Raw genomic sequence first — 12,192 nt, 5'->3', positions numbered from 1 at the left:
TTATCCATGAAAGGCCTAAACCAGACAAGGTGCCAGCACTAGCCTACTACCAGCACAAACACATATTTAGCAAAATATTTACCAAAATTCATCAGTTTCATTTAATGATGCCTGACCAATGAACAACGCCAGCCAGTGCGACTTGGCATGCTGAAAAAACATTTTTATGCATGTGTATGCTTCATTGTTAAAACACTTGGACAATATTTTCATTAAATATCTTAACGGGATTTTATATTGCAGTAAAGAAAAATAGCAAATTCGTTTATTGGTTGGAGTCAGCCAATGAAATGGGACGTTTTTATGTATGCGATGACGTCACCTCAGAGCCGATCGCGCCGTTTGGCGGTCAATGTAGCAGTCTGTCATCATGATGGAGGCATCAAGCATCTTTTTATCTTTTTAATCTTTTTAATAAATTAAGACAGTTTCAATAATCAAATCATTATTATGTTTTCCTTGACTGATATGTATCACCGATGACGACTACTATCCACACAAAAATAACTTTTTGCCATTTGTTTAAATGTGGTTGTAAATGCTCAACATAATTCATTATTTAAGGCATTTTCTTTGATGTAACTCTAACGTAATAAATGACGAGAAGGTGATAAGAACGCCAATGCGAAGTGTCACCATGTTATCACACTAAATGGGGTTTATTTGTAGACAATGGCCAATTGATTATGATGTTACATGCTGTTTATTACACGTTATAATGAAGTATTCCAGATTGCCGCGTTGTGATCTTTTAACTAGCTACCACTCCCCATGCCTTTACCTATTGAAAATACTAATACTATATATATATTATCAGTGTTTTTAAACATCGTGAGTATTGATAAAAAAAATAAAAATAAGACAACATACTCCATGACCCATGTAGAATTTTTTTTGTAATAGAATAAATACTCTGTACCATGCATGTGGGGGTGGGTTATTACTTGATAACAATAATAATAATTATTATGATTCTTGTTGTTATTGTTGCATTTTATGTGAATGCAACTTATATTGTTTTCTTTCTACAGGAGCAAAATTCAGAAATAGAAAGTGCTGTAAGGAATCTGCTTAGCTGCATCCAAAGTCATAGCAGCCCTCAAGCACATGGAAATCCCAACAGTTCTCCCACCGTGGCACCTCAGCCTGGTACTAGTGCTTCCTATGGGGTTGGCCAGGCTGTTAGTATGCCAAACACAGTTCAGCAAGAAATGCAAAGGTAAGGAATCGTGTACTCCGAGCTCTCAGGTGTCAATATTTATATAGTTAAAAAAATTATTATGGGGGGGGGGGGGGGGAAATTATATTTATTCTATATTTGTATATAGCAATTTGTTAGTGTGATGTGGTAAAGATGTGGGCTAGTAATCAATGGATTAAATGAACCCCACAAAGACCCATATGTGATTTGTCATCAATACAGCCCTGAGCAGGGCTCTTAATCCAGGTTGTTAAAGGAGAATTCTACCACTAATTAGTACACTGGGAGTTGTTTTGGTTGAAGATGTCCATTAAATGTTCCCAATGAAAACCACATTTGTACACTGTATCTATATAATATTGTATTTAATAACAGTTTACATCATATGTTGAGTGAGTACACTCATATATCATTGGTGAGTGTGTGTGGAGAGGACGCTGGCGCTGGCTGTTCGCCGCTTCTCTGCAAATTCGCGCAAATCCGCTCTACCGTACTATTCTTATTGTAGTTACTGAAATCGCTACAGCAATTGACGGATATTTTTTTTGCACTCAGTAGCCAACTGATTGCTACGTGAAGTGTTACCTGGCACATACCTGTTACTAAGCTGAAACCGGCAAAGTCACAGTGTATTCTCCACTCTTTGGCTTCAAATCCCTGAACCAACTTCGGGTTCTGCAATCGCCTCTGCCTTCAAGCGGATGTCTGCACGTGGAATACCATCTTTGTGGAAGCTGTGGATTACCTTGGCTTGTGTCGTTGTCTTTCACCGGTACTCGCCTGGATATCGGCTAGCCGCTAACACATCACGCATCATGTTGTGGTCCGACACCTCGATGCAACATCTCCGAGCTCTCAATAACAACAACCGAGCTCCCCTGCAGCAACTGGATCTTCCGTACCGACCTCGATATATCCATAGGGGATCAAGGCGCCGGTTTGTTGTGTTTAAATCCGGTGACCACAGCTCCATCTCATCCCTCTGGTCGGCATCGCGTCCCGTTGCGCAACTGACACGTCACCGTATGCGTTATCAGAGTACCGCTACTCCTGGCATAGATAGTGCTGGGTGTAAACGGTGCACTGTAAAACCTGGAGTGGATCGCAGGGTTCTCCGCCCTGTCAATAAACTGGATTTTAGAGCTCAAATGACATTTGAACTGCTAAATGTGCAGTCCCTGTCAAACAAATCTGGACTTGTATACGACCACATCCTGGATAAGGGGATAGATATTCTCTGTCTTACAGAGACATGGCAGCAGCCTGGAATATACTCATCCCTAAATGAGGCCTGCCCACCCGGGTATAACTACCTCGATAAGGCTCGTACAACTGGCCGTGGTGGGGGCCTAGCTGTTTTACATCGCAGCAACATTGAATTATCCCCCGTGTCTGTGCCCAGTACTGGCTCATTTGAAAGTCTGGTTTTTAGTTGCAAAAAAGCTTTTTCAGCAACAATAGCCCTCGTCTATCGCCCTCCCAAACCACAACCAACTTTCATTCCTGACATTCATGATTTTCTAATCTCCCTCTGCACAGCTCACTCAAATATTCTGGTTATTGGTGATTTCAACATACACTTGGACTCCCATAACTGTAAACTGGCCTCAAATTTCAAACAAACCCTGGATTGTCTTAACCTCCAACAGCTTGTGGATGCCCCCACACACAATAGGGGGCACACACTGGACCTTGTCATTACAGACTCCCTCTCAGTTTCAGGCCTTCAGGTGTATGACGTGGGTGTCTCCGATCACCTGGCGGTTACATTTGAAGTCCCAATATTAGTTCCTCCCACCAAACCAAAACGCCATATTACCTTCAGAAACATTAAGAACTTGGACGCCACCTCCCTCAGTCAACATCTCCAGCATCTCTCCCCCTCTCCTCACTCATCAGCTGATGACTTAATGGACTACTACAACACCAGCCTCACCTCTATTCTGGATTGTCTTGCTCCATTAAAAACCCGGACAGTCACGTTTACCCGCTCTGCCCCCTGGTTTACAAACGAGCTGAGAGGGATGAAGAGGTCTGGCCGTGTCCTGGAGCGTGCCTGCAAAACATCTGACCTGACGGTGCATAAGTTGGCCTACCGGGAACATCGTAGGGCTTATGCCAAAGCACTCTCCAAGGCTAGGTCAGAATACTACTCAACACTTATAAACAACAACCCAGGTAACTCCAAAAAACTGTTCTCCACAATAAATCACATCATCAAACCACAGATTTCCTCATTCTACAGTCCAACTGATATAAATTGCAACCGGTTTCTTGATTTTTTTACATCAAAAATTGACATTATTCGCTCCTCATTTCCACTTCTAAATAGCACCTCACTAGACCTGCCCGCAACACCCATCTCTCGAACCCTATCACAACTGTCCCCCACAACGCAGCAGGAGGTCGAGAACATCATTCGTAAATCCAAAACATCCACTTGCCGCCTTGATCCCCTCCCATCTCCTCTGCTTAAAACTCACACTAACTCTATCAGTTCCCTCATAACCAAAATAATAAACATGTCCGTAGAGACAGGCTATGTTCCCACCTCCCTCAAAACTGCTCTCATCAAACCCCTCCTCAAAAAACCCACCATGGACCCTACACCACTGTCGAATTACAGACCAATTTCTAATCTCCCATTCATCTCCAAACTCCTGGAAAAAGTTGTTTCCACCCAGCTCCATAATCATCTCAAATCCAACAGGCTATATGAGAAATTTCAATCTGGTTTTCGTCCCTCCCACAGCACAGAAACAGCTCTTATCAGAGTCACCAGCGATTTGCTGATGGCTTCTGATTCCGGTTCCACATCCCTCCTCATTTTTCTCGACCTCTCTGCTGCGTTTGACACTGTAGACCATCACATTCTCCTGCACCGACTTCAGCACTACACAGGTCTTTCTGGTACTGCCCTGAAATGGTTTCACTCCTATCTCACTGATAGAACCGAGTATGTAGCTCTGGGTGATGTAAAATCCAGACCCCACACTGTCACCTGTGGGGTCCCCCAGGGCTCCGTACTCGGTCCAACCCTCTTCACCATTTACATGCTCCCCTTGGGTCGTGTCGTCAGCAGGCATGGAGTTAATTTCCATTGCTATGCTGACGACACACAACTCTACCTTCAAGTCACTCCCTCTAGCTCCCCCTCTACCACGACTGCCCGCCTTAGCTCCTGCCTGGAGGAGATAGAGGCGTGGATGAGTCAAAACTTCCTGCAGCTGAATGGCTCCAAAACAGAGGTCATTCAAACTGGAACTGTTCATCAACTCCGCTCCTCTCCAATCACCACTGTTTCACTCTTTGGACACACCACTCCCCTTTCTTCCTCTGTTACTAACCTAGGGGTAAAATTTGACCCCCACCTTTCCTTCGACAGTCATGTCACCTCCATCTGCAAAACTGCATTCTTTCACCTCCGCAATATTTCCAAACTGCGCCCCTCCCTCTCCATTTCTGCTGCAGAGAAGCTCGTCCATGCTTTTGTCTCCTCCAGGCTGGACTACTGTAATGCACTCCTCATTGGGATTCCTGGCAGGAGCCTTCAAAAGCTCCAGTATGTTCAGAACAGCGCTGCCAGGGTCCTGATGAGGGTGCGAAAACATGAGCACATCACCCCCATCCTTCGTTCGCTGCACTGGCTCCCCATTCAGTCCCGCATAGAATATAAGGTCCTCCTTCATACCCATCACTGTCTGCACGGTGCGGCCCCCACTTACCTCACTGAGTTGCTCACGCCAAATTCATCAACCAGAACCCGGTCAGGCCAACAGCACCGTTTGGTCATGCCCAGGACACGGCTCAAAAAAATGGGCGACAGGGCCTTTCAAGTCGCTGCTCCCTGCCTGTGGAACGCCCTCCCAGACCACCTCAGGGCCCCGCAGACAGTGGACACATTCAAAAAAGGACTAAAAACCCACCTTTTTACACAGGCTTATTTTAACAGCTAAAGCTTGTTTTTAGTCCCGTCTTTTAACATGTTGTGTTTTATTGTAATACTGTATTGTTTTTAATTATGTTCTACTGTAGCACTTTGAGATTTGGTGTCAAATGTAAAGTGCTTTACAAATAAAATTTATTATTATTATTATTTATTATGTTAGGTTTTCTTCTATTTTAGCCTACACTGCAAATGGTCTGTTCCTGCAAGAGTTAATTTTATAATAATAACTTTGCTTATTTGCACATATATTTTGTTATTTTATTAAAGAGCTTTTCCAGCACTTTACCATGGAGGCCGTAAACGAATGAAAAAAATGGCACCTGAACCTGCAAAACTTACATCTGTAAAGTTCTTAGAATTCCAGTTCTGCTTGCTATCCAAAAACTCCCAAAAGACTCCCAAAGATGAAACAGTTCTCTTACAAGCAGGGCTAGGCAGAAGAACTGTAAATATTCCAGACAATGCTGATCATACTGAGGTGAGACATGGTGTAAAACTTGATGTTTAAATATGTTTTGGACAAAAGATATTACAAGTTTTTGTTCCTGTTTTATTTACATTGTTTTATTTATTTATTATGTATGTATTTATTTATTATTATTGTTGTTGTTAGTATTATTAAATTTTTAAAAAGAAGGAACAATTTTTCCTATTTGTGTTTTCATAAAGTATTTTACTTGTATATCTGCCTTCTAATATCCAGATAACCAAAGTACTTCTTCAGGAGTACCCAAAGTTGCAAAACTTAAGAGGTGGTTGGCTGCTCCAAAAAGCCTCAGGTAAGTTTATGCATTTACATATTTTTTATCCTTTTACCAACATTGTTATTGTTTTTCACATGTCTATTTAAAAGGGGGCAGTGGACAAAGGAAAACAACATCTCTGGCCCAGGATTCCCAGGGCTACACAGCAAAAATATTGAAGACGTCCTCTAACAATGGGAAGAATGTCATCTACATCGTCCCCCTCCAAGAAGAAATCGATATAACCCCGTTGCCATATAATGCACCTGAATTTCATAACATGCCCAAAAACATCTGCATGACATGTGGTATATCAGTCCCATTACAGTTGCTGCCGTGTCACCTTGAGGATTGTCAAAGTAATAATGCGGTAAGTGATATTTCAGTGTCATTCACAAAAAATGAAAAATTATATTCTTTAAAACAGATTTTGATAGATAATTGGTTAGTTATCTATTTTATGTCCCAGGTCAGGTGTCCTGTTACACTGTTACACATTTTTTTTTTAAAACAAACAGCTGATTTTTTTAGTTTTCTCAACCTATTTTTGTAAATTTTTGAGTTTACTCAACTTTTGTTTGTATAAAACTGAAAACAAGTTGAGAAAAGTCAAAAATCTGCTGAAGCTGGCATTGGCCTTTTTAAGTTTAACTTTTTAACTATTTTTTACAGTGCTGTAAAAATCAAATAAATCTAAAGTTGAGAAAACTCAAAAAAATCTTCTGAAGCTGGTTGCCTTAAACATTTAAGTTTTCTAAATTTTTGTTTTTACAGTGTAGGTTTCTCCAGCTATCACACATTTATGCACTTACTGTATATATGGTGGGCTCAGCTGCTACCCTCAGTCACACTTCTTGAATACGAAAATCTTCTTAAATATAGCCATCTATTATTCTTGAAGTATTTCTGTTATGCTCTTTTACAATAAAGAAACTTTATGGCATCGTTATAATGAGCCTCTTTTTCAGATAGAATAAAAATATAATCTGAATTATTGTTTTTTTTTTTCAGATAGAATCTGAATCTGACAAGGAAAAAGAAAATGAAGAGGCCCATGGACTGAGCCATGAGTCAGATGTAATTTGTCTGGTAAGAGACTGTCTTGGTTAAAAAGTGATGACAAAACTTAAGCTAATGCAGTCATTGGTAAATTGAGGATGTATCCTGAGAATATATTTAACTCTGGTTATAAATATATTAAAGGACCTTTTGTACAATATTAAATGATTGACCACCGGTCATTTTTATGACTTTAAACTTTAAACATTTTATTTTTTAAACTGACTTTAACTGTTACTGCTAGTCTGTGTTTGTTTCTGGTTCTCTCGTTAAGTCAGCATACACTGTTTTTAGACAATAAACCTGATTGTGCCTAGTCATAAGATCATAAGCAATGTGCTTATGGTTTGCTTGTAGACCTGTTTGATGTCATATTGAGCCTGTCTTATTCTTCAGGATGCCTGTCCGATATGTGGAGAAGAATTTTCTGCAGAAGTGATGCCTTACCATGCCAGTACATGTGGAGAAAGGTACTGTAGAAATGTTAGAGTTGTGAACAGTAAGGAGAGGTTTTCTTTTTTTGTCTACAACAAATACAGTCACTGTTTTACCAAAAAAAAAAGAGAGACAGAGAGAAGAATTATTGCATTTCTGGTTCAATGGAGTTAAAACAAATGAGCAATTTTGAAAATCTCAAATTTGGGATATCATACTGCAAACAATTCTCATTAGGCTTATGTTACATCTTTTAAATGTATTCTAATGTTAAGTTTTCAAATGTTCCTTAAAGGTGCCATCTGTCATATCTGGCAAAAAAATCAAGTCATACTCCACATTCCATAACAGATGGGGGCAGTATGCCTCAATAAAGTGAATTGGTCTACTCTAGAGTAACAAACGAGAAACGGCATAGTCTTCACAACAACCCTAGAGCATAGCCGAAGCCTATAAGACAGCGGTTCTCAATTGCAGTCCTCGCGCCCCACTGCTCTGCACATTTTGAACGTTTCTCTTAGAGCTTCAGACATTTGTTCTATTCGAACATAAGTGCCCTGCGAAGTGGACATCACAGGATATTCAGCCATGATTCCAGTTCGAAGCGAACGTAGCTATATGTTCCAATCAAAGTGCATTGAAGTGTGCAAGACGTGAATTTAAATTGTATCGATTTACAGAGGTATATGATGTCACAGTTGTCCATGTTTAAAGACGCTGCACAGCACAAATCAGTGAATGAATGTTTCGATGTGAGGTAAACTTCAACAGACTTCCCCTGCTCAGAGAGTAGGGAGCAATGAACATTTGAAAAACAGTTCATGCACGGAGTTCATTTCTAACGAGCTGATTATCTGAATCAGGTGTGTTAACAAAGAGAAACGTGCAAAATATGCAGAGCAGTGGGGCGCGAGGACTGGAATTGAAAACCGCTGCTATAAGAGGACGTTTTGCCTCCAGAGGAACATTGGGTGATGTCAAGTGATTTTGAAACATGACATCTTCAAGCTACTCCCCTTCACCTTTACCAGTGAATATGTTCATATTCGTTTTGTTCATATTACATTGAGTTGTAAATAGACATTATTGGAATTAAATTAATTTGACAGACAGCATTCTGTCAACATCATTGGTCAACACCAGACAGCTGATGTTGACCAAGCTAGCGCCAACCAAGGTAACCAGAGCTGCCAACTCTCACAAGCATTCACCGTGAGACACACGCAATTGACTCTTTTCACACGCTTTCACGCCACACATCAATTTTCTCACGTACAGAAAAACCACGAAGCAAAGAGGACACGGAGACCAACAGACTAGACAGAGCAGGTTACTTATGATATAAAAAAATGGGTAAGTTATAGCTAGCTAATTATCAAACGCAGCTACGGTTAGCCATCGCTAACATTAGCACGTTTCTAGAACAGCCTTCGATACATTTCTATGTTATAACTTCCCGGGAAAAAAATACACAAACATATAAAACAAACTTCTAGCGAAATACTAACAGCATCTAACTTACCAATCCAAAAGAAATGTTGCAAGTTCGGTGTCGGACCTCATTTCTTTCAGGTCCATCAGTTGGTTTACTCTGTTGTTTACTCTGGTTTGGCTCCTTTTCTTATCGGATTTGATTTGTGATTCCGAGCGCGGTTGTTTCCCTGTAGCGGGTGGTGGTCTCTTGCCAAGGGCTTAAGTCACATGAAGTAGTGGGCTGTACTTTCCACATGATTGACATCAGGTTCAGGTACGCCTACAAGCCATGCGAGTTATTCGTGTATTGCAGGTTGGCTGGTGGTTATGTTGCCCGCATACCGCCTCCCATGGCCGAAACTGGTATTACGACACCTGTCGGACCGGGGCTAGTAATGCTACTGCTAATTAAGGTTGATATCTCTGCAGCACTATAACTTTACATTTTTTTTAATGACATCATCGCCCTTATTTCTTCTCATACTTTTGATGCGTGTAGGTCATTTATTGAATATTTTTAGCTCAATTTTTGCACATGGCACCTTTAAAGCCTAGATGGGCAATGGATGTTTATGTATTTTACTGTAGTTTCCCTGAGATTTTCCCCTCGATACTGGATGGAAATTCTGTTGATGAAACTGCCTCATTACCATCCCAAACCAGTACCAGACTACAAAGCACTACTTTCCAACTTGATCCTGATCATTTAACACCTGGGCCATCAGTTTCAGCTGAAAGTGCACCTTCAATGTGTGATGGTACTGATTTTGTGTGTTTTATTCTCTCGGAATGAAAAAGTTGATGTTAAAATTATTTCCATGATACCATACCATGAGTTTTTTTGGCCACAGATTGGAAGAGGATTGAGCTTCCAGAAAGGGCAGCTATACAGTACAGGCAGTGTACACTTCGACAAAAAGAAGACGAGCCCCCACTGAAAGTAAGAATTGATATTAGAGAAGACATGGAGGACCAGGAGGGGAGAATAATACATTTTTACAAGGTTCCCAAAATTGATTGGACTAGACCTCTTCAATGCCGATTGGAAGGTACTATAACAATATAAAACTTAATAATGTAACTAATAATGAAATCTTGTCATTATTAGAAACCAAACATCCTGTCCCATTGGATTTTGTCATACACTATATTCCTTTAATTATTTACACTTTTTAATTATACAACTTGTTTACATGTTCTTATTAACACATTTTAAAGCAGTTTACAATTATTTATTTATTTTTTTAGGGGATGTTGCCACTGGGGATGGTGTTAAGCGCCATTTTTTCAGCATGGTGATGCACAAGCTGCAGAATGGATTCCTCTTTAATGTTGGTTAGTTCTTTCATGGTAGGAGGTTATTTTAACAACATTAAAGAGAAAGTTTCAATATTTAACTTACCCTCCTGTTGTTTAAAACCCATATGGCTGTCTTTCTTGTTTATAGGATAGTTTTGGACAAAAATCTCTTATCATTTTAAAGCCTCAAAATCTTTCTGGAACCATTGTATGAAAAACAGCCCATACTATTCTGGCAAATAGCTTTTTTTGCGATCTGTAGCAGAAACACAGCCATACATGTTTAGAATAAAATAAAATAATTGATGTCTATAAAAAGATGTCAGTTACCATTTTGTAAGCACTGTGTGATCAGTTTACTAACAGACATTGTCAACTTAACTAAAAATGCTTTGGGTTTCCTGCTTAACAAACAGGAAATGGAAACGGAACTGCATTATTTATAGGGGAAACTGACCACCTTATCCCATCTACTTCCCAAGTCCTTTTGCAGAGTGACTTGTTTGTGATGGCAGGTTGATTATTGGTCATTCTTTCCTCCATGGTGGGCCTTCATTAGCAGGTGTGAGCCCAGCAATTGTACATGTATTATTAGGTGGCTCCCCACAAACAGCAACCATCACAATTGAAGATGTGGCTGACATCGACATTAGGGAGACAATACAGATGGTAGGTTGGTAGGTGCCATATTGGTAGAGGTAAATGTGTTTGTATATTTAATTGTATTCTTTCACTATTCATACAGCTTGCTATAGGTGATTCAAACAATGATTTAAGTGAGGATCAAAAGGCAGCCATTGACACACTGGCAATGTCTTGGGACCTTCCAGTGTTGACTACAACCAACCGCACTTGGCTGTTACACAATCTTCTTCAGCATGCAGTAAGTGTTTTTGGTAAGACTATTTTAAGGTGGCCTTGTTACACATGTTACAGGGACTTACAATTATAATAACAATAAATTAACCGTAATACTAACCCTAACCATGTAGTAAGTACATGTAGTTAATTAATATTACTCGGTACTTAAATGTATAATTAATCTGTAACCAGAACACCTTAAAATAAATTGTAAATTGTTTTTTTTCTTTTATAAGCAATTGAACTTTATGTAGAAGTTCACCAGTAGACCATTAAATTAGGCTTATGTGAAAATCAGTCAAATGTGAAAAACTGTTCTGTTTGCATCATTGATGAATATTTAACAGGTCTTTACATTAACTTGCTTATGTATTGTAAAATTTGTGTTTTAATAACTTATGTTCTTCATATATCTGCTCCATTTCAGCTGATCAATGTAAATTGAAACAGCTTGTCAAATTCTGGGTGGGCTGGGAGCTACCAATGAAGGAAATGCAGGTGAAAGTGGTGCAGGCAGAAAACCCTACATCCTCCACCTGTTTTTGCATTCTTCGTCTACCAGCTCATTACACGACTTATGACCATTTAAAAAAACACCTAGAAAGCTGTATTGCCACTAATGATGTTGGTTTTGGCCTTGTATAAAATTACATAAACTGATTTCAATTGAAAATATCAAAGTGAAACGGTAATTTCAGACATTTTCATGTTTGTTTTACTGTAAATGTCAAAATAGGTAAAAGGAACTGTTTTAGAATGTTTAGCTGTTGCAGTGTTTTACTTATTATGATGCTTTTGTGTAATTAAATAACCCAGACTGTTTATATTAATGTGTTCAAATAATACTGTTAATTGTTAAATTAACATTTAAACTTTTTTTTGAGACAGCTACAGTTTTAGTAAGACAAAAGTCTGCTTAAAGTGAATAGATTTATTTTGTCTTCTACAGTAAAATATCAAAACAGAACTTGTTCTTTGTGGCTTTTTTGGGGGGGAGGGTTATCTCAAAGATATTTCCACTGTCTTACATATAGCCAATACTGTGCATGTACTGCAGTGTAGCAATGTAAACATCTGCCCCAAAATTTCCTGATGGTTGCATTGGGTCCACAGCAGCCTTTAGTTCATTAAGTTCCTCAGAACTCAGTGGTCATTCAATTTCAGGACCCTGG

General features: G+C 39.5%; 1 protein-coding gene across 1 annotated transcript; it reads left to right on the top strand.

Moving 5' to 3' along the window:
- Window positions 1–1,036: 1,036 nt before the first annotated feature.
- On the top strand, window positions 1,037–10,901 carry LOC132097241 (uncharacterized). The gene is made up of 9 exons (XM_059502872.1): window positions 1,037–1,219; window positions 5,418–5,628; window positions 5,854–5,929; window positions 6,004–6,263; window positions 6,905–6,982; window positions 7,349–7,422; window positions 9,712–9,909; window positions 10,109–10,195; window positions 10,576–10,901. The coding sequence occupies exons 1-7, from the start codon at window positions 1,188–1,190 to the stop codon at window positions 9,725–9,727; spliced, it is 747 nt and encodes a 248-aa protein (XP_059358855.1). The 5' UTR covers window positions 1,037–1,187; the 3' UTR covers window positions 9,728–9,909; window positions 10,109–10,195; window positions 10,576–10,901.
- The last annotated feature ends 1,291 nt before the right edge of the window (window positions 10,902–12,192 follow it).

Source organism: Carassius carassius, chromosome 21 (genome assembly GCF_963082965.1).
Source record: "Carassius carassius chromosome 21, fCarCar2.1, whole genome shotgun sequence".
Taxonomy (NCBI): domain Eukaryota; kingdom Metazoa; phylum Chordata; class Actinopteri; order Cypriniformes; family Cyprinidae; genus Carassius; species Carassius carassius.
Note: the sequence above shows the minus strand (reverse complement) of the source record. Positions and strands in the feature narration are given on the sequence as shown.